General features: G+C 40.1%; 1 protein-coding gene across 6 annotated transcripts in view; it reads right to left on the bottom strand.

Moving 5' to 3' along the window:
• Window positions 1-18,277, bottom strand: part of gria4a (glutamate receptor, ionotropic, AMPA 4a) — a 112,301-nt gene extending 94,024 nt beyond the window's left edge. For all 6 annotated transcript variants that reach the window (XM_061046388.1, XM_061046387.1, XM_061046391.1 and 3 more), the window contains exons 1-2: window positions 17,874-18,277; window positions 15,038-15,196 (exon numbers count right to left, since the gene is read on the bottom strand). In XM_061046388.1, the coding sequence (XP_060902371.1) occupies window positions 15,038-15,196; window positions 17,874-17,967 (253 nt within the window). In that variant the 5' untranslated portion in view covers window positions 17,968-18,277. The remainder of the gene's footprint in view (window positions 1-15,037; window positions 15,197-17,873) is intronic.
• Between the last annotated feature and the right edge of the window lie 5,621 nt (window positions 18,278-23,898).

Here is a 23,898-nt window from a genome sequence, read left to right as displayed (position 1 = left end):
GTGTTTCCCCCCCCCCCGATAATCGCCCCGGAGTGCATAATTAATTATTTTCCTCTATTTTCATGAGAGCCTCTCTCTCTCTTCATATGAGCTCTACTCTGATCCCTTTAATAGCTTTTTTTTTTTGCTTCCTACTCTGTCCCTTCCTATTTGTAAGTGTGATGAATTACCTGCTGGTTACCTTGGAATCTATTGCTCTTGCGGAATACCAATGGGCCATTAGGGATGAATTGGTTCAAGGCCGACATTTGAGGTTTAGGAGAATTGCAATGAACTCAATGAGCGAGCAGGATTTAACCAGTTCAGGCCCAACATGATTGTGTATTCTAGGATTTCTCAGGTTAAAGCACAGAGTTCAACTTTGATAACACATAAAGGAATGTAGCATTGTGGGTGTTTTTTTTTGTGTTTTCTGTATGCATTTGTGAAAGGAAGTGTGCCGGTGCACACATTGCCGTGTGTGTGTGTGTAAAGGTCATGCCTCTCATCTCTAAGTGAGCCTCAGCGAGAAGGCCTGAGTGGCAGCACTCATCAATATTAACTAATGCCCTTCCTTTCATCCACATCATAAATCCATGGAAACAAACGCACACACATGAAGGTTTTGGGATGGTTCCTTGTTATGTGTGTGTGTGAGAGAGAGAGAGAGAGAGAGAGAGAGAGAGAGAGAGAGAGAGAGAGAGAGAGAGAGAGAGAGAGAGAGAGAGAGAGAGAGAGACTTGGGTTGCTTGTTGAGCCTCATGAAGAAGATGGAATGTAAAAATGAGGAGTACTGCACTAAAACAGTGTCGTATAAAACATAATAAATGTATGAAATTGTGCATATTTACAGAGATGAGTATCAGTTGAAGAAAGAAAAATCAAAAGGAACATAAGGACTGATAGATAAGGGGGATCAGATGCGATGATGAAGGTGTGCATGCTTTTGCAGCTGATGTTCACGGACACATCACAGCTTTTGTCCACAACTCAAGGCAACTTAACGGCTGATAAGTAATTAGACAGGAAAAGTGACAGACAGAGGTGTGACAGTGAGAGAAAGGGAGAATTGAAGTACTGTAAGTGAGGCGGGAAAAAAACCGATAAACTGTGAGTATAACTCAAGGAAATACAGGCGAGAAACACAGAGGAGACACAGACAGCAAGAAAGCACCATGTTTGTGTTTGCGATTACGCACGAGTGCATGCTTGTGCTTTTAAGCGCAGAATAAAAAAGCAAAGTGAGAAGAAGAAAGACTGCAAATGGAAATCCTTTGATCGGGACATGAAAACAACAGCAGCTAAGCCGAGAGAGTGAAGAACAACAAAAAGACGTCACAGACAATTACTGCGAACACGGCTCTGTTCAGTTTAAACACCCCTGAGTTTTGCTTAGGCAATGAGTAACACTTAAAATCCTCTGTCATCTTCTTTCATGCTTTTCATCTTCACCAAACGCCACAGCGTAAAACAAACAAAAAGAAAAACAGAGGGAACTGATATTTTACTGTTTACAACGCTGCTTTCATGTCCAGTGGGAAAATGGAGCTCTTAATGAAACGTATTCAACAGACAGACAGAGGCAGTCGAGGCTCTTAAGGTGAGTGTGTGTGTGTGTGTGTGTGTGTGTGTGTGTGTGTGTGTGTGTGTAATCTCATGTAGGTGTGGGTCAATGTGTGGGTTAAAGAGACAGAGTCTGCCTTTTATCCTAGTGAAGTCAGATTACCTAGAGGGTATGTGACTATTCATTGCAGCATGCAGCGTGGTTTGATGATATGATTTATTGTTTATTACAACAGAGACTTGAACACAAAGGCGAGAGAATACGGTGCTGACTTGGAATTCATATTGACATGTAAGAAAAAAAAACCTCCTTCTCTTTTATGCTTGTTGCCTACCTGATCGCGCCAGCTAATTAAAATGTTTTTCTGATCGTCACTTTCATATCATGTGGCTGAACCAGACCAAGCACTGCAAAATGTCGTGGGAGGATTTTACCCAACATGCTTCAGGCTTAGTAGTCTGTAAAACCTGCAATAAGACAAAATCACTCTGCCTGAACCTGCCTCAAGGAACTACAGAGCCACAAAAGGAATTTCATTAAAACGGGTTTCAGTACTTCTTTGGTAATGGAACACATTCCATAATGCTGTATAATGTGGCCTTTTCACACTAAGAAGAAATGCTTTCTGTGGGGCAGAATTTCAGATATTCAGTGGGTGAATATCAGTTCAAAAATGTTGCAGATATAACCGAATATATTTGGGACATTTTTTTTTACTTAAAAATCTCAAAGCATTCACAGACATCAGTGTCAGCCTCTGTTGGCTATATTGTGGAAGCAAGATTTCTTGTTTCTTTCAAAAGATGAAAAACACATTTTATTTTGATAGACACATTCTTCCTATTCCAAAGAGCTTCACATCTTCAGTGACAGTTTTACTGAATAGATTTATTAGACCCAATTTTGAAACATAATGGTAAAAAATGATAAAAATGTGCTAGAAAAACACACACCATATTTTTTTCGGTGGATCCCTTTTTGTTTTTTTGCAATAGCTAAATAGCTGTTATGTAAAAAACTACAGCCATGTACACCATCAAATAACATGACAACGGCCTCATAAACAGATATATCAGTTGTTTTTTTTAATGTTAGAGAGAATAGATGCTCGGGGGACTTTTGCTGTCTTACACTGCACTTGCTATTACCCTATTAAACAAGAGTATCACCAAATGATCCAGGACTGACGCCTTAAGGAAAGACACTTGAGGTGATGCTGTATAATAGGCATAATAAAGTGAGAATGGGAAAGACTGCTCTCAGTGTGGGTTTGGACCCACTTTGTATTACACAATTGGAAATTAAGAGCAGGAAATTACCAAAATGACAAATATTGAGTGTCATGCTGCGCTGTGCAGACAGCCTTCAGCACTATATGAAATATATAAAAAAATAAAAACAGTTACTGGCTGTAACACACTCTCACCAATGCCAGAGCATCGTGGACTTTCTGATGAAAGAAGTGAGACACTCTGAGAAACAACCTGTTTTATTGCAACAATAAATGAAATCATATTACCTGCAGCCAAATGTGTGGATACATTATGACTGTGCTGCATGCTCTGATAATATTGCTGCTGTTTGGTCATTGCGGCTGTGGCTTAAACGATGCAACAGCAGCAATTCTTCTGGGAGCCAGGGAGCCCTTACAGCACTCCAAATGAGGCCCCATACACACAAAAACAGCCGCAGCTGAACACACACACACACACACACACGCCCACACTGATATACAGTACTGTTCAGCTTTTAGTTGTCATTGGGGTTAAGGAAAAATCCAAACTGTGAAAACTTATGTGGCTGTTAGGTTCTTCACTGAAAGAAACAAGCACAAAGATGCCAGACGATGTCAAGTATGCAGCATATACTGTACAATAACACAACAGAAATGACCCTCTTGCTGGCAGAACCATAAAAGCTGAGTCTATTTTGACATTGTGAAGTAAGTATGCTGACTATCTTGAAGCATAGTCCTTTTAGCATTGCTGTTGTTATGTGAGGTCTTCACACACTGACCTTCCTCTACAGTCTCTGTTACCTGGGGTGTCTCCAGGGGTGGCCTTAGATGCCCCTATCGCACCCCTTGAATTCTGATTGTCTACAACAGGTAACGCCACATAAACTATAGCTATTGCTTTCAGAACAGACAGAGGCAGAACTTAAAATCAAACTAACTTACTGAGCTTTATCGAAGGAGTCTGCTATAGCATCTATTGTTACTTTTCAGTAGGACATTTTCTTTTCTTTGAACTTCTTCTGATGGCTTCTGAAGTCTGGAGTCTTTAAGAATCAACCATGACATATTGACGTGTTGCCCCTCTGTTTTGATATTTAACACAGGAATGAAACACCTGTATAATACCTTAGTGTTATTAGTATAATAGAGAGGATTAAACAGGCATATACTATCTGGACCTATGTGCGTGTATACATTTATTCAAATGTTCTCTTTATTTTGGATAATGTAAAAATCCTAAAAATAAAAACTCTGTCTGTCTGACTACTTCAAGTAAGAAATTACAGTGTGGGGGAAAAAAAGTCCTTGATAATTTGCGAAAGTGGTTATTTGCAAGCCGCTTCATAAAGCTAACAGATGCACATATACCAGTACTGTATGTGATGATGTCAGTCAAACGTTCTTGACTAGATGAAATAAGAGCTATTGTTTTGAGGAAGTAGTTTAGAAAGTAGAGTCACGGCCTGTCAGGCTGGCATAATCCTACAATACTGTCATAATTACATTGTGGAAAGTATTGTATAGATAGAACAACTGAGCTGTATTGTTGCTCTTTATTAATGTTTCATTATTACCATTCCAGTTGCAAAAAGTGACTTTAACTCATCTCTTAATAGGAACATGATAAGCATTTAAACTATTTAAAGTTATTACCATCTGGTGACTAAGAAAATAAAGCTCTTTAAATAAGGAATGTTTAGGTTACATTAACCCATTACTGCTATGCTTTTAGCACTGAACAATATATGTATCTTGATGCTAGGAAAAGCATTTAGGGGCCTGCCAGGGTTATCCGGCACTTTCAGTACGCCGCTTACATGAATAAAGGAAGCTTTGCAGCACAATAAATCTCCCTGCCTTGCCAGGATTTCAGATATTATTTCACTCAATTTCCCCCAGTGTGGCCATTAAGAAGACATATAACCATGCAAAACGTCACCGATAAAGATGATGGTACAGTGCTATTATTGAGCGTCTCAAATCATGTAGAAGTGACTGAGCCTTTTAATGAAAGGAGTGAGCGAGAGAAAGGCACACAGAAGTGCTGTATACGTGGAAGTTGGAAATATATGGACAGGTTGGCAAATCAATGTGTATGTGTCAAATAGAGAGAGTGTGTTTCTATGTGTGTGTGTGTGGGTGTAGAGGGAGAGAGTTTCAGAATCTACTTAATCAAAGCTCCAAGGCTAGACATGAATGTGAAACACTGAAGAACTCTTTGAGTGTGTGTTTGTGTGTGCATGTGTGTAAATGTGTGTCCCCATGGTCATCACTGTATTAACACCTTTTTCAATTTACAGCTAAATCACCACAGAAGCTGTAATTTTCTTGTCAACACGGGAACAAGACTTGTCATTCTGCGTTTCATTTGGCACCTTTTAAGTAACATAAAGGTGTGAAGAAACTCTTGAAATAACTTTGTGGAAAAAAAATGTCAGTGCGAGGTGTTGAAAACAGTGACGTCAACCTACATCGAACTTGTGACTGATCACTTTCGGAAGAGCTTTTAGCATGACAAGAACTCCAACGGATGTAAAGTGACTGTTAGGCTATATTTATTTGACTGTGCTAATTATTATGAGCCTCTTAGAATGGAAAAGTGCACAGTTTTGCAAGAATTTCCTTTTAAAAGAGACATTATGAAAAATCCACTTTTAAAGTGTTTTTGAACATATATTTGGGTAACCTGAGTGTCTACCAGCCCACAAAATGTGAAATAAACCATCCAGTCCTTTGTTTGTGGTCTGCATACATCTTACAACACAGAGAAAAATGTGCTCTCCTTGTGACATCACAGTGGGTTTCTGGCAAAGAAATACCTTCCCCTACACTAAAATCTCCACCCATGGACTCCACCCCCAGCCTAGAACAAAACTTTTGTGCAGGTCCACCATTTTTATTCTCACTAGTGAAGGAGTGATGTCTACTTTGAAAACTCAAGGGGGGGCTCATTGCATTTAAAGAGACACACACACCAAAACGGAGCGTTCTGAGAGACCTGGTATATACAGAGTCACAAACCTCCTCTGGTGCTTGATTCATGTTATATTTTGACCAAAGCACAGCACAGATGTTTCATTTAAACCACAGTGGACTGTTTGAAAAGGTAGAAAAGGGGTATAATATGTCCTCTTTAATGTACTTTATAGTGTAACTTTCTCGCAAATAGAGCAACACCAAGTTACTTCCAGGTATATTCTAATGTTATGTTTCCTTCATATACAGCAGGGATCAGCCACAAAGGAGGTTTTGGAGGTTGAGGGAGGGGGCACTGCCATGTTTCTCATTTCTAATTAGATAATGCAAATGCATGAATTCAAGGTGTGAGGATTGAAAGGATGGATACACTGCTTGTCATGACTGTTCCTGTTGAATTTGGATGACTAATCGCTTTCACCACGCTGAATGAAATCATTCTGTCCTTAACCCCTCACAACAAAACAAGAGTGACACCTCAAGGAGCTTCTGACTCCCACGTTTTCACTCTATCAGGACACAGAGATAATCAGGTGCAGCCAGGATGTAAATGCAATCTGTGGCAGTCAATAGTACATAAACAGTATGGATTTGTGAATGATTCACTATAGGCACAATCTATTAACTCTAGATGATAAATGAGGTTATGCACCAGTGCAGTAATCAACCAACCAAAGCACACACTTAATATCTTCATCATTATCATAACTTCTGTACAGTAGGTACACAATGAAAAAAAGAAGTAGACCGAATGAAACAGAACAGAATTATATAGAACAGACTGAAAAAAACAGAAAGAAACTGAATAGAATCTTTTCATTTCAATTCAGTATGCTTTTTTGTCATGCATGTGAGAATACTGCCAAAGCATATCATAACAAAGAATATAACAATAATACTAATTAATAGTAAGAATTCAATAGTAAGAGTAATAATGATCAATAATGATTAAAAAATATGAGTAAGAACATATAGAATATAACAGACGATAATCTGGAGTATAGAATCAAATGAAGAAAACAGACAAAAATTACAATACAAATAATAGAATAAAAAAAGAACAGAATATGAAAGAATGAAATGGAATAAAAAGGAACAGAAAGAGATATTAGCACAGAGAAGAACAATGGCCTAGAAAATTCAGTCAGAGGTTTGGGTGTTAATCCAAACTAAACACAACATTGAAACAAAATAGTGTGTTACTTAATTTGTGTCAGTTATATTGGTTGCTCGACGTAGACGTTGGGTTCACTAGTAGTGAATATCGTCCATATAATATAGAAGAAAATGTCTTAACTTCATGTGACCAATAAGTGAAAGGAATTTTTATTATTATTGCAGTATTTGTTACAGTGTTTCCTCTTTGTCTCTTAACAGACTAACGGCTGAAAATAACTTCTGTTAACTGCCGTTAATCGACAAACAGAAATGAAAATGTGATAAAGCTATATGTTTGATAATTAAAGCATACATCCTTACAGCTAGTGTAAAATAGCATCATTCATGTCAAGAGCTTACAACATGAGCTAATTAAAAGTTACGTCTTGCTCCTCTCATTGGAAACAAATGTGTCATACATGTGTCAAATCATCGCACATGTCTTAATATATATATAATACAGATAAAATCAATCACGGAGAACGCACTGCAGACTGCAAACAGCCGGACCAACGTATTTTATGGAGGCCTTTACATCTACAGGCTAGTTGTAAGATTTAAGTTGTAATTTATCCTTACATTGGAACCTTCTCAGCTGCAACACCTCAAATGTTGGTAGGGCAAAAAATGTTCCATTAGAAAGTGCAGCCAAACTAGACTACGTTTGAACTTAGCCATGGCTGGTGTTACATAGTACAGAACAGATATGAAAAAAAAAAAGAACAGAATTAGAATATAATAGATCTGAAAGAAAATAAACCAACAGAACAGAATAAATATACAGTCTGTGCTCATTCTGGGTTCATCATGTGTCATAGGTTTTGACTTGGAATGGATTAAAGGAGAAGAATTATCCCTCAAATAAAGAATCAAGTTCAGAGTCATGACAGCACGTCACCGCGTCTCTCAGCCCCGGCACCACAAACCAGCCATGAACACCTCTTTGTTCGAAAAATCCTTTCCTCTTCATTTCTCTCTCCTCTGTCCCTAATTCATCTCATCACTTTCTGTCTATCTTCATCACGCTCTGTCTCAGTGGGTTCTTTTCACAGCACACACACAGTTCCATGCCTGTGCACTCATTGTCACACATGTTAGCACCCATATGCTTAGTATGGAGAGAAATGTCACCACACATACTCAAGATTCCCTGCAGCTTCTGGTCATGTTGTGTATTATTCGCTATAAGCTAGTGACAAAAAAAGAGTGGTGAGCCCAGTGGAATTGTGTTGCTGTTCTGGCTGAGGCACATCAAAAGACACATATACACAGAAGGAAAAACAGCTAAGAGAAACTCTGACATAAATATGACTCTTAACGGAGGCAGAGGCTGATACAAGGGTACGCATGTGTGTGCAGAAAACAACAAAGAAAGACTGACAGCAGCAGAGGCTGTATGGATGTGTGACCCTGGGACAAGAAAATGGGTTGTATTCCTTGGTGACTAGGGGAAACGACGGGGACCAAGGATTTTTTATGATCCATTCACGCTTCCTGAATACTAGAATAGAAAGGACCAAGCCAAGGTCAGAGGCAGAACTCCCTATTCTAATGCCAGGCGGTTTCTCTACACCCGGAGCAAGAGTCAGGTATTAATTTAGAGATCAATTCACCATGCCTGCGCGTAGAGGGGAGACGGAAAAAAAACATGATGAAGAATTGAGGAGCAGAGAAAGAGAGACAGACTCTGAGGAGGAGACGGGGGAGAGAGTGATGGAGAGGAGAAAGAGAGAATGGAAGGAGGGAGAAAGCAAAGTGGGCAAGAAGCAGAGACAGAAAGAGGGACAGACAGAGACAGAGAGAAGTGGTTACGCATGTTATGTGTAGCCTGCGGAGAGACGGCAGACGGCTCGCATAGAAGAGCTTCATTCTCCAAACACTCCTCCTCTCATGGCCCATTGCCCAGATGACTATGTGTGTGTATGTTGTGTGTGTGTGTGTGTGTGTGTGTGTGTACACCACTAAGATAGACAGATGATGATATGTAGGCAGAGACAACCTCTGGGAGGGAAAGAGAAACAGAGTTTTCTGAGCAGGAAAAGTAAATAAAGTAATCTTGAAGTAAAACACAGAACAGAGGAGCAATCTGAACTATATATTTTCAAAGAATAAAGTCTGTGTCATGCTAGTCTAAACTTTTCTTATTGTCAAATAGAAGGGCACTTGGAGACCACAGACCAACCAATAGTGCTTATCAGACTCCAATCTGCTCAAGAATTAATTGGGATCTTTTATCCAGGCAACATCCTTCCATCATATTCTTTAATAATCCTAACCCCTACTGACAATTAAGCAGCAGCAAAAACACAACTTCCTGTTGAAAGACACATTTATGTTACTCCATCCCTCAGACGTGTACAACTTCCCTCGCATGTTGGCTACGGCACCTTAGCCCATTTGTTTCTATTGAGGCCATAACTCTTATAAATTGGGTCATAAATATACGCTTAATTTCTAAATAGGCTGCTTAATTCCCACAAACAGCTGGGCACTCTAGCTCTAAGCAAATCTTACTCAAACCAGAAAAAAATTGTGCATATGTTAGGGACTATTTTCAGTCATGGATGAATACGCATTTCAACGCAACTTGTTGATGTGTGTTGCAGGATGATTTGCTTCGAGTTTAGGTCCAGAAACAATGAAAGTGAAAGTTGGAGAGCATATCTGACTGACTTCGGTGATCATTCATTTTTCCTCTACCAAACCTTAGAGATTTCTACTGTCATTCAGAGAGATGAATGTTGTCACTTTATATGATAAATACATTCTCGTCATTCTCAGTATAAATGAGAAGCAGTTTGTTCAGAGTAAGTCTGACACATTTCATACAGAGCACAAAAGCACTGGGACTTTGCACTTTGAGTACCACTCTGCCTGAGGAGTTCTGATGACAGTTAATGAAGTTCCAGCAGATAGACTTTAAATTAATCAGGCTGGTATCTCGGAATCACACAGGCCACCAAAGGACCTGTCAACACACCATTTTATAATTGCTTATAGCCGAGTGCCTAAAACTGAATCATGGTTTTCCAGTGTAACATTGCTCAATTAACTTTGGGGATTTGTTACCAAAGTAAATCTTGTTAGCCTTCCTAATACTTTTGCAACATATAGAAGCACTTTATAGGATTATTTAATTGTTGGCTTTGGCCTTTTAATTGGATTTCCTTTACAATAACAAAAACATTGGCTGGCCTTATCCTATATAATTCATTTTCCCATTTTAGAGTGGAAATATCCACGTATTGTAGATCTATGGTGGCACCCATCCATGTAGAAATATTCTGTATCGGCATAATTTTATGAACAATTTCCCCAAATGTAGCCTAACAAATTAGATATCTACCAAGATTTAAATAGTTTTTTTCTTATATTTAAAAATATTCGTCTGCACAACATTGATTTGTTACAACTGAAAAGTTGACAGGTCACTCAGGTTTAGTGGATATAGAAGAAAGAGGAAGTAAGAGTACTAAGAGAGAGCGACACACCCACCCACACACATTTCTATATTCAATATAACCAGCCCAATCTTTTTTCCCCTCAACACACCCCTTTACACATCACCAATAAAATCTCTGCTCCTCCTCCTCCTCCTCCCCTTACATTAGAAGAAAAAACACCTGATGTGTATACAATGTGGACCTCCCCACTCACAGTGAACAAAAATAGACGCAGCATGTAATGATATTTGTGGGTGGGAGGTAGTGGATGGACTATTAATTTTCCAATCACTGTAGGTTGTGTTAACTTGTCTATTCATTCATGTGGCACTACAATACAGGCAACGGGAGACAAACAAACTTGGAAATTGCATTACACAGTTTTGATTTATGACTTTATGTGACTTGCATTTGGCTGCAGTTAAATTAAAAAATAATACCCTTCAGGGGTATAAAATGTCAAAATGTATTTTACTCCTGTGTACCTGCAGCACAGATCAATCGCTATAAGATATTTAAGATCTTACAGACATTGACGCACTCTAAAGAGAACCATTTCTCTGCTGTTTTCTGTAGCCATGTTTAACAATGGAGCAGCTCATGTCAGATTTGATTTACGACTTGAAGGTATTTAAGGATACTTTTTAAACACTGGTAAATAATACACCGGGGAAAGTATTGCATTATACTGTATTGATCCTGATGCTCTGCCTAGTTAACAGCCCCAGTGGTCCATTTGTTAAAGTTTAATGAGAAAAGGAGGTGAAACATTACAGTACAATTACTTGAAAATGTCCCTAAAATATGATGGATATAACACACTACTGTGTAAGACAGAGGACATTATATGACATGATACCCTGTTCTGAACCCCTTTCAACGCAGAGGAAACACATTTTATTTAAAGTCATGCTTTTAACAACAAATGTGTTGAATAAAGTGCAAATAAAAACCAAACATATTCAATTACTTAAAGCTAATGGGTTATGAAACAGACTGAAATGAATACTGATGCCTCTAAACAACATAGAAAAGAGAACAGGATCCTCTGTGACAAGACTGATTATTTCTACATAGTTATTTTCCATTTCTGTCTTTGTTATATCTAATTCAGTGTTGCAATAAATTTACATCACTGAGCCAAATCAATCTTTGTCAAAGGAAACTTTGAGAGAGATATAAAGAGGGGAGTCTTGTGTACCCCCTCATCCTGAATCCTAGAGTTATTAGTCCCATCTTGTAGTCACCAAACAGTCACAATCAAACAGAGAGTCGTTACTAACAGCATGAGTGAAGGGCACGATCCAGTGTCACCCAGCAGATGTTAGAAAGCAAATAACCAAATACTTTAAAGGATACATTTGTAATCGATGTCACTTCTCCCTCATCCACCAATCAAAATCAAGAAGCGGCGGGATATCTGATATCAGCTTTGACAACAACAATGGCGGAGGAGACGCCAGTCCAACTCGTCTTTTCGAGGGTACTTAAACACACCTAACGGACATTACAGAGAGAAGCAGAAGTTAACTTTTGCAACCTGGCAACAATGAGCACTGTTGAGAAGCGCTCTGGAACTGAGGTTTTGGGCGCTGTCCGTGGACACGGGCCCTTAAATAATGTTCCTTTAACAGGATCACAGAGAAGTTTTGTCTCCAAAAGCAAGAAGTCAGAGTAAACCAAGTGAGAGTGTCTTACAGTCCATTCAAAGTACAAAAAAAAATGATATTGTCAGTAATCATTTTTTGATCACAGAGTACAATAAGATGATTTTCAGTAAATTACAAAGCCCTTCACAGAGTGAGACAAGTAGCACTCAAGAGGCTAGTCAAACAGAAGGGATGAAGTTCAAAAACACCTGGAGCACCCCAACACCTCAGCCAGACTCCTGTTTGCAGACGTCTCCTCTGCATTCAACGCCCTGCAGCCTCATATCCTGGCTGACAAACTTTCAACTTGCTTCCATCTGAACGACCAGCTTATCCTGTGGATATTGGACTTTCTGACCAACAGATCACAGAGAGTTCTGGTCAACAACACCTTCTCCAACCTCCAACACACCTCAACTGGCTCCCCTCAGGGCTGCGTGCTCTCACCTCTGCTCTTCATCCTCTACACCGACGACTGCAGAACCACGCAGCCAAACTGTCACCTGGTGAAGTACGCGGACGACACAGTTGACTCCTGCCTCTGCTGTCAGGCCCCTCTCAGCACCGTGGACCGGTTCTTCAGGAGTTTGTGGAGTGGCGTGACAGCTCCTGCCTCGAACTGAACGTGAGCAAGACCACAAGACATGGTGGTGACCTTCTCCAACAAGCAGAGGGAACTGGCTGCATCAGCAGTCACCACAATCCATGGGAATCCTGTCGAACTAGTAGAGGAGTATAAGTACCTGGGTACCATCTTCGACAGCCTGCTGAAATTCGCCTCCAACACCGAGGAGATTCTCAGGAAATGTCAGCAGCGGAAATACCTCCTGAGGAAGCTCAATTCCTTTGGAGTCAGTAAGAACATTCTTCTGACCTTCTACTACTCCTTCATTGAGAGCATTATTACTTTTTCTATAACCTGCTGGTTCCACTCCACCACCCTCCAGAACAGAAACCGCCTGCAGAGCACGGTCACAGTCTGCTCTAAGATCATTGGACTACCTGTAAGGACTCTGACATCGATCTATGAGCAACAGACAATCAGGCTAGCAGGTCGGATCATGCAGGACCCCTCACACGCTCTCTTCCCAGCGTTTGAGTGGCTCCCCTCAGGACGCCGGCTTCGCTGTCCCTGCTGCAGGACACAGAGGAGAAGGGCAGCCTTTGTTCACAGGGCTGTCCAGCTCCTCAACAGACCCCCCCCCCCCCCCCAACAGACACCAACACCTCTCAACCAGTGCAGACTCTCAGCCGTGAACTTGCTTTTTTACTTCCTTTATATTTGCCATGCACCTTAACTGCCTCTGCTGTATCAGGTCTCATGCACTACATCACTTTATTCTATCCTTTCTATTTCAGTATTCATACAGTTCTGGTTAATTTATTCCTGTTGTTCTTATCCATCTAATTTTTTACCTTTACAGTTATATTGTATATATTAGTTCTGTTGTTCCATTATTCACCATGCACCTTAATAACTTATCATTCAGTATTGGCCTACTTGCACATAGCTCTGTATATATATATTTATTTCTCGTTTACTGCACATAGTTCTGTTTGCATCTGTTAGTCCGATCACTGTCCACTTATATCTACTCTTTTATATTTTGTATTTTTAAGTTAAGTTTAAGCTTTAAGTTGTATTTAAATTGACACTTTATATTTAGGTTAAAATGTTTCGTTTACTTGCACTGTTGTTAATTTACTGCTCTGTGTGCCTTTGAATTGCCCCCCGGGGACAAATAAAGTTTTTTGAATTGAATTGAATTGAATTATCTTCCCCTTCTTCCATAAACTAAAAAGTAGGCCATAATCATTGTGGATGAATTCACACAACAGTTCCGAGAAGAGCAGAAAATGACAATAAGTGATTAGTGTGGGACAAAGGCAAAACTGGTGGCTTCAAAAAGCACACATTAACGTTATAAATGTTTTCTTTTAATGTTTATATTCTAAACAAAAACTGACAAATGTCTATCGAAAACCATGCGAACAACATGTCCAAAACAGAAGAACAACACTTGTTAAATGGTTGTCTTTGCATCATAATAGCAGAGCCAAAGAATCCTGTGAGCTATTATATACACGTTTTGATGCAGGACATGAATCATCCTATTTGAATATAAATATATAGTTGACAAATTGCATGTATTGTTTCAGGGCCAATACATGCTACTTCTAAGAAAGACAAACACAGACACCTGTAGCATGCTGAGCACAGCACTGCACTGCTGGCAACTGTTGGCTTCCCACATAGCCTTGTTAACAATGACTTGCCAGTACAAACATCACTAACTCTCTCTCACAGTCTTCCTAGGTCGAGCGAGAGAGTGAAGGATTAGATCTCAACTCCCAGAGAAAAGAGAGGGGGGCCGAAAGATTAGCTGTCATCCCTCAGAAAGATCAGAGAGGACACAAGAATCAACTATTTCACTCGGTTCTGGACACAAAGGGCCCGTTTTCATCAGTGTCTGCAGCTGAGGTTAATTTAATATGTAGAATATATTTATAATGAGGTCAGGTTGTTATTGGTACCGTTCCAAAGGACAAGGGGAAGAGTTGAACGACATGCAAGTGGGAAAAATATGATTTTATAAATATTTTTTAACATAATTGATGACAAAAATAACCCACACAACTTTCAAAATGCATGGCTTATAATTAGGCCCATTAAAATGTAAGCAGCATGTTCTAAAACCAGCATTTCAAAATGGAAATTTGATCTGGCACTTGTGCAGAAAAGCCAGTTTTACACAACAAGAACAAAACATAACACAGCCCGAGTTTTTTGCGTGGAAATTATGATGATGATTGAAGTTGCAGTCTGATCCTTTAATTAAATTAAGATCCCAATTAGACCATTTCTTCTTCCAACAGTACAGAAAGAATAGAGCATATAGAGGCTAACAAACGAACATGGAGGATGCCAGACATTTAAAAGGTAAGAGAAAAAAAATAGGAAGAGAAATAGAGGAACTTTGCACATATTTGTTTGAGCTTTTTTGTAGTTGCATGCACATTTGGTACTTACATGCATTGGTGACGGCGAAGCTGTTGGCCGTTTCTATATTGTCGACGTGCGGGACCAGGTTAAAGGGCGCTTCCGTAGCGTTTGGGCTGGTGTTGTGAAGGAAGATAGCTAGCCGAAACGCTGTATACTCCTGATCAGTATTCCTAATGAACAACCCACCTAGAGAGAGGGACACAGAGAGGGGGGCAGAGAGGAAAAGAGTATGATGGAGAGGAGAGGAAGTGAGTTATTGTTGGGTGGAAAGAGGGACGGAGACAGGGAGAAGGAGAGTAATGTTGGGAGGAAGGATAGATAAATTGGGAGTAAGCAGAAGAGAGGGGTGATGGAGAAGAAAGCCAAGATCTTCATTAGCGTTGTTACAAAAAGGTAATTTGTCTTCTAGCACATTGTCACGCACAAACATGAGTGCAAACACACTTGAGGATACCCACACTGTGGATTTCATTGATGGAATTAGAGGATGACAGAAGGGGACAGAGGAGAAGAGAAGAAAAGAAAGACAACAAAGCTGACAGGAATTCAAGGCAGCCAAGGGGGTAATGAGTCAGAGAGGACATAAAAGACAACAGAATGAAGGCCGGATCAGACAGAGTGAGAGAAATGAAGGAAGATCATGGAGGATACAAAAAGAAAGGGTGAGTGAGGTAAGTGTCCTTTAAAGATGAGGTCTAGCTAAAAAAAAATAAAGATGAGAAAGGACCAGTGAGACTAATAATTTGTATATCAAAACTAAAAAGATATGAAAAAAAGAGACACAAGAGATTGATACAGTTATTCTTTATATCTTATGCCCATTGTTAATGGAACATGTTGGTTGGCTATACATCTGTAAATATCCCTGTCAATAAATGTGTTCGTAGTGCCAATTGTATAGATTTTCTCTGTATTTCCTCAAACAGTAATTGTAACTGAACTGAAATAAACGGATGTGACTTAAGTTTTACTGAATCAAACTCAACTCAACTGAGTTGGATCATAATGACAGACTGTAAAGGCTTGACTTCACATCAGGAGAGAGAGAGAGAGAAAAAAAGGAGGGAGTACAGAAAGATGACAGGGAGGGAGTGTGGAGGCAAGAGCATATTGAGCAAAGCGGTATCACTACATTGAGCCACTTATGTGTACAACTGTGTGTCATGCAAAGGAGAACTTTGCGTTATGTTTCCTTTTTTGTGCCTTAGTTTTCTTTAGTTTTTGCAGATTATTTGATCAGTAACCAATTCCCTACAGTACACAAAGATAACACCCATTGGACATGTGTTAGTAATGTGTAAAGCAGATTTTGCATGAACACAATAATTTGATGGGTTTTAATAAACTTCAATGTATCTTTCGTATCGCAAATCTTGGGTCAAATGTCCAATATTTGTGTGGCCACAGACAGAATTCCAAATTAGAATGCACACACACATTTCAACTCGGTGAGGCGTCTTGATATGTCCTAGTCATGATACGTTATTGCACCAGTCTCTCTAAGAATTTCTACAAACCTTCTCATCTGTGTCTTTCTCTGCCTCTGTTGCACACACAGACACACATGCACACACCCATGCACATGCACATGCACATGCACGCACACACACACACACACACACACACACACACACACACACACACACACACACACACACACACACACACACACACACACACACACACAGACAGACAGACAGACAGACAGACAGAGAGAAACAGCCTGTGCTTCCACTGACATTACACTTGTGTGCAATGCAGAGATATGCAAATGAGTACTGAAATGAACTGCTGGAGAGCCCAGCAAGTAATCCTGTATGTATATTTGAGTGTTTAAGGAGAACAGTGGGAGACAATGTGTGTGCTTCTGAAGGATCACATATGCTTAGGTACACACAGTGTACATGAACGCATGTATGGTTAATGTGTGCACATATATGCATTCCGGTGTGAGACTGAAGTTTAGCCCTGCATGGTGTACAATATGTGCACACAGAGCCTACAATATGTGTGTATTTCTATGACTCCATGTGGACTATGTATATGCTTGAAATCCTGAGCAAATATCTGTTTCTGCATGTGTGTGTGTGTATGTGTGTATGCCAAGAAGAAATATTTAGCATATTAAGTTTATTGGCAGCTGTAGGGAGACAGAGTCAAGGAGCCGAATCTCATTATAGGACCTCCCAGATGCCCCCCACAACGGGTGATGCAGTGCATTCATTACCACACACATGCCTTTACAAATGTGTGTGTGTGTGTAGGAGAGAGGGAGGAGGAAGGGAGAGAGAGAAAGTTCCAACGTGTGTGTGGTCAGTATGCCCTATAGGTAAACCCTTTGTTGATCCCGATTTAGTTAACTTTGTCTCTGATCTTTAAGGCAGGTTTCTCCAGCACTGACAGGAGGGTAACTGGAAAAGGGCAGAGAGAGAGAGAGGGAGAGAGAGAGAGAGAGAGAGAAATAGAGAGAGACAGAGAGAGAGAGGGAGAGAGAGAGAGCGAATACTGCAGTGTCTAAACATTGAAGAAGACTCGAAGGGAACAAAGCTAGCTGAAACATTCATGAGCCCAGATCAGCCTTTAAAATACATGCAAACACAGTGAAAGGATAGCAGGAGTGCAAAGTTCTTCCTTTCATGAAACAAACGAGTCACATTTTTTTTTTTTTTAAATCAGAAGAACAAGATGCACCAAGACGTGCTTTCTCTTCTTCTATCATTCCTGCTTTAGAGTTACACAGTAATTTGTGTTTTCAAGGCTCAACGCGCACCCCCCCCAAAAAAACTGCTGTCCACCAAAACGCATGATATCAAGTGTAGTGTGTCTGATATGATGATCCGTGCGTAAGAATCCTCCAACTCACCTATCTGCACCGAGCTGGGGAAAGCCCCTGTCGCCAGTCCCCACAGGGCGGAATACAGCCCGAGAAAGTGCCAGGAAAAAATAATAATCCTCATTTTTCTTTGCTTTAATCCTTTCAGAAACTGTTGAGAGACATCGGGAAAGAGAGAAAGTGGGGAGATGCAAGAGAGATAGAGAAAGAGGGGGGGAAAGGCGTCAGAAAGGGGGGAAAGAAGAAAGATATGAGGTTTTTCCCCAGTTTTGTCCAGCAGTATTCCTATTCCATGATGAGATCGTTCGTTTCTTCCCCCTGCAGTGTCCGCTCAGGAGAGAGCCGTGCGCTCGGTGCACATGGAACGACGCGAAGAGAGAGGGAGAGAAAAAAAAGAGTGGGGAAACTCGCTAGAATGATTGGCGAGCTCAGAGAGCAGCCTGCATGGATGGACTGGACATGCGCACCCCGTCTCTACCTCTCTCTCCTAAACCATCACCCACACACCCTCGTTGTCTCTTTCTCTCTCTCTTTGCCCCTCTCCTCCTTTCCATCTCTCACTTTCACCTTCCTCGTCTGCCGTCTTTATTTACTAACATTGAATTGGCTTGCTGTAGCCTTTTGATAAGGGTTGGTCTGGGTTAATACAAGTAAAAGCAAAAAGAAAGAAAAAAGGAAAATAGTGAATGATCCGCGTGAGTGTGCTTGCGTGCGTGTTTGCGCGCACCACTCGGTTGTCCCCTCTGTGTAAGCTCGACAGCATTTAGCCTAACAAGGCTCATATTTTGTTTTTGTCAGCACTTCCCAAGATCATTAACACAAAAAGCGCTTGATCGCGCGCCAAAAACAAGGGACAAGAGATTCAAGCAAAAAAAATGCAATCTTAAGAGAGGGGTTCGGCTTGGCTCAAACTAAATTCATTACAATCCATCCTGACGCATTGGTTAACTCCGCGGCCAAACACACTCTGTGTCTCCCCACTAAAGCAGAAGCATTTAGGACAGCTAACAGAGGGAAACCTCAGGCCGCCTGCAGTTGCGGGACTCTGATGGCGCCCTGGGGACCCGCTAAAATCGTCGTTGTGTGGATGTTAAACGTCACGACCTCGTGAGCACAAACATCTGGCTGCAGAAAAAAAAAAAGAAGACTAGACCACAAGGCATTGAGCGCGACCACAGGGCAACACAGAATGCTTTTAAAAATGTGTTTTGTGCATCTTAAAATACGATAATAAAACGCTGAGGAAGAATCGAACCTGGAGTAAATCTCTAGCATAAAGTACATTATGCTATAGCTGTATCCAAACCACAGTGGTTTTTATCTAGCATGCGCCGGTAGCAGGTCGGTAAAACTGACAGACGGTGTGGGATCGCGTAGTTACACGGTGGAGAGCACAGTTTCATTTTTCCAGATGGCAAAACGAAACGAATGTTTTATGGCTCGTCCCAGTGAAAGATGCGCTCTGTCCATCTCTGAGGGGGTTTCCCACACGGTTACAGAACATAAGAGTATAATGAAATATCCTGGAACAAATATGAGTTCAACATATCTTATATTGAACATTGCACGATTTGGCAGCTATAACACACATGGGTGGCCTCCAACTCGAATTTGAAGTTGATTTTAAGCTAAAATAATCGGACAAAATCTTGTGAATCTCTCTTGGAGACCTGCCTGTACAACAGTATAAGTGCCTGCGAAGTGCTCAAATAGATGTTCAATTCGGTATTGTCATCCTCATGTCGCAAGCGTCCAGTCAGACTGGCGGACTCTGTCCATGGTGCTGAAACCAAACTGCGCTGCATGCAGGCAGCAGTCAGACTCTTCACTGCTTTCACACCATGTGCCTCTGAGAGTCTGCAGGCATCTAAAAACAAACAGCTCACCAGGAGTTGACATTGATGAGATGCGTCTGGTGCGCTAATTAGGAAATTCACCTATAGTGCTGCAGGCTGGGACGCTTTCACCTGCCCTCCGTGTCACCTTTACGGACACGGGGAGCATTGTGCTGACATTTAAGTTTTGATGCCTAAATTCGACAACGGGAAAACAGTTTTAAAGCTTAAGACTGATTCTCATTGTTGATGTCTACAACATGTTCTCATTCACTTTGGTATATCCTTTGACGTCTCATTCTGACGCACAATATAAAAACTGTTTCGTATCGAATTGACTCACACTGTTGCAAATATAATGCTTCGACAGCACCCAAACACAGGCAGTTGCTCCACTTTTTTCAAATTGAAAGTGGGGAAAGCATCCAACAAAAGTGCAGTGTCATTGCCAGTGCATTTATTCTGATAAGAACAATTAGGCCAGGGCTCCCGAACTGTTTAATCCCCTCTGAATGTGTAGCTCTCTCTTATACCTGAGTGGCAGATAAAGATGACCAACCATATTACCCATAGTTTCTCCAAAATCTCAATTGTGGTTATATTTTTGTAACAAACATTGAAGTATTAATCTGATGAGTCCACTAAAGATCCAGGTAGAAACATGCAACATAGGGGCACTTTCACATGGCTATAATAACTCTTAACAGTCTTTTTTCCATTGCTGGACGATTAGTCTGCAGCAATGATAGATCTATTGAACTTCCTGTTGGCTTTTCATTAAAAAGACAGCTTACAGCCTACAAGAGTGTATAGAATGCAGTGAAGGGATGCTTATACAAAGTCATTTTCCCAAACTTTTCTTGATAGACAAAGGTTAAGCCATCTTAACTTTAATTACTGTGCTTCATGGTGGAGGTTATTCATTGCTGTTTATTTTTAGCATGCAATCAACGCAGATGTTAAATCCTGAACAGAATGTCTCTTGAAGGGACTTCATTGACTCTCGGCTCTCTTACTTATTTATGAATACTCACTGAATGTGATAATGACTTCTCCTGCTGTCTCTTAGCAGTGTGTTTTCATGCTCCTTCAGACTGACTGGGGACCTCAGGTTTTACTGTGAGTGGGCTAAATAAAGTATGTAAATGCTGCTGAAGGTTTGACACAGTTACACAGTTAAGAAAAAAATGAATAATGCATTTTTACTTTTGCTTGCATCATGGCACTAGTATTAAACACACACAGGAACTTTGTAAGGCCTCCCCTCTGGGGAACATTCTCCTTTTTTTCTGCTGGTGACTTGGTGGCTGTTTAAAGGCATCTTTAAATGAAGATGTCTCGCTGAACTCCACATGACACTATTAATGGTCAACCTCTGACATTATGTGCTATTGGAAAACACATTCATTGTGCTCATTCAGCATTTTTCTTCATTGGTAATCCATAACAGTAATTAAAGGAAAACATATCTTAAAGGAAATGCTTTTGTTATACAGGACAGTTATACTTAGACACAAAGAATGAATCATTGTTATAACTTTCTAATGCTCTCCCACAGCAATAGTGTTATCTACATGTAAATGTGTTTCAAGAGCAAATTTGCAGAAAAACAACATTGAACTGTTGCAATTTTGATGCTTTTTAAACAGCAAAATGTAAAAAAAAGTATTCCTTATGAGAAGAGGGACATGATTTAGAAATGAAACCCTAGTTGGTAACACTTTATATTAAGGTGCTTGTAATAAGCACCTTAATATAAATTAATATAATTAATTAATATCAAGCCAATTATAAATTAATTTATAGTTTAATTAACACTCATGAAGTCTTATTAACATTAATAAGCATCTTATTAATGTTTATGACGGTTTATAAAGTGTTAATACGTTTCTAATAAGAGCCTATAAGTGTCTTATAAGACATAATAAATGTGTTAATTATGCCTATATTGACACTTATATAGTCTTATTTGTGTTAATAAGAATCTAATAAGGTCTTATAAGTGACTTATTACCTGTTATTAACGCTTATTACAAGCACCTTAATATAAAGTGTTACCACCTAGTCCTTTGTAGATTTCCTTCACCAGGAAGTGCATACAGATTTTTAAGTTTCTCAAGTGTCCAGAGTCTTAAGACATATAGGTCAATGAAAAACAGGAGACAAATGTAAGCCTGGCAACTGATCTGTTGAAGACCATTGGCACTGCTGGATTTTGGATCACCTTCAGAGATTTGATTGTGCATTCAGGAAGCCTGGCCAGAAAGGAGCTGTAAAAGTCAATGTGTGATATCACAAGAGCCTGTACCAGGAGCTGTGCAGAATGCTCTGACAGGTAAGGTCTGATCTTCCTGATGTTGTACAGGGCAAATCGACACAACCGGACAATCGAGGCCATGTGAATCTTAAATGTTAGCTGGTCATCAATCATGACACACAGGTTCCAGACAGAATTTGTGGGCATGAGTTTGTTTTTTCCAAGCTGGATATTGATCTGTGTTTGCATTGAGGGACTAGCTGGAATGATGATGAAGTCAGTCTTTGATAGGTTGGGTTGAAGGTGGCGTTCGTTCATCCATTTAGAGATATCAGCAGGGCATGATGAAATTCTTGCAGAGACTGTTATGTCATCTGGTGGGAATGACAGAAAGAGCTGGGTGTCATCAGCAAAGCAATGATATGATAAACCAGAGCAGAGGATGATTGCACCAAGTGAAGTGAGGTGGTTTATATTGAGAAGAAAAGGGGACTGAGCTCTGACCCCTGAGGCACCCCGTGGATAAACTGTGAGCTTTGGAGACTTATCCCTTCCAAGACACTAAAAGATCTCCCTGAGAGGTAGGATATGAACCAGCGAAGGATAGATCCTGAGATGCCAAGAGAGAGTGTGGATAGGAGGATTTGATGGTTCACTGTGTCAAAGGCAGCTGACAGGTCTAGCCAAATGTAACAATTTGGTTACTGACAGCTGTGCAGCCTCAGTATAATGTCCCTGCTTAATGCAAGACTGATTTGGGTCAGAGACTTTAACAGAAATGGCAGAAGTGAAACCAGTTTGTAGTTTTTAACCTGGGCTGGGTTTATTTAAAAAATATATATATAAAAAAAATAAATATTTGTATATTTTTGGGCTTTTTATTTAGAGATAGGACAGTGGAAAGAGTCAAAAAATGGAAAGAGCGAGAGTGGGGAATGACATGCAGATGAGGAGTTTAAGATTGGATTCAAACCACTTGAAGGTCTTTAGCCTCCGTACATAGGGCGAGTGCACAAACTACTAGGTTACTGGCACCCCCAGGGTGTGGTTTTTTTTTTAGCAGTGGGGTGGCCCGTGCTTGCTTGAATGCAGTGTGTGTGTGGGGGAGGGGGGGTGGACACCCATTTAAGGAGAGGAGTTGACGATGTGCATAACTGTAGCATGAAGTGTAGAGGAAATAGTCTGTAAGAGGTTACATGGCATCGGGTCCAGAGGACAGGTGGTGGGCTGAGAGTCCAGCAGAAGCTCAGAGACTTTGTCCTCAGTCAGAGGGGAGTATGAGGTGAGTGAGGCGCTATTAATTGGTGCCTGTAGGCTGAGTTGGTCAGGTTCAGATTGCTGAAACAGTTGATATATTCCTTATTTGTCCTTGAGAGAATTTTTTTTAATTCAAAGACTAGAATTTTGAAGATTCAAGAGAAAGACTCCAACCAAACAATGTTTCCCTTGCCAATAAACTCATCACAATGGCCAACACTGTGTATGCACTTGAAAAGAAAAGCTTGCATCTTATCTATTCCTGGAGAAACTCTATCTCTACTATAATATGTGCTGATGGTATTTTTAATCTTTTCTAAAATTTACACAATCGATCATGACCCTGGGAAAAATTGTTTAAGAAGTGTACTGTATTGTCACATTTATTGTACAAACTAATTCATGTTTAACACATTAGAAATGTATGATAAGAAGACATCTTTTGTAGGATACAATGAGTACAGGTTTGGGGAAAACAAAACATACTTCTGCTAATGCATGACCTGCACACATAGAATTAGAAGAAAACAAAACAAAACCCTTTTTATTCTAACATAGCAAGTCATTATGAAGGACTTCATGGTGGAAAATATGTCTTGATCTTTCATATTCTAAAGTAGCTCTAATCAATATATCAATATCAGATATTCTTAAACCCATCAATTTATATATTGGCCATATATCCATATATCTTTGGTTTGGCCAA

This window comes from Labrus mixtus, chromosome 9 (genome assembly GCF_963584025.1).
Source record: "Labrus mixtus chromosome 9, fLabMix1.1, whole genome shotgun sequence".
NCBI classification, from domain to species: Eukaryota; Metazoa; Chordata; class Actinopteri; order Labriformes; family Labridae; genus Labrus; species Labrus mixtus.
The sequence above is the reverse complement of the archived record's forward strand: the minus strand, read 5'-3'. Positions and strand labels throughout refer to the sequence as shown.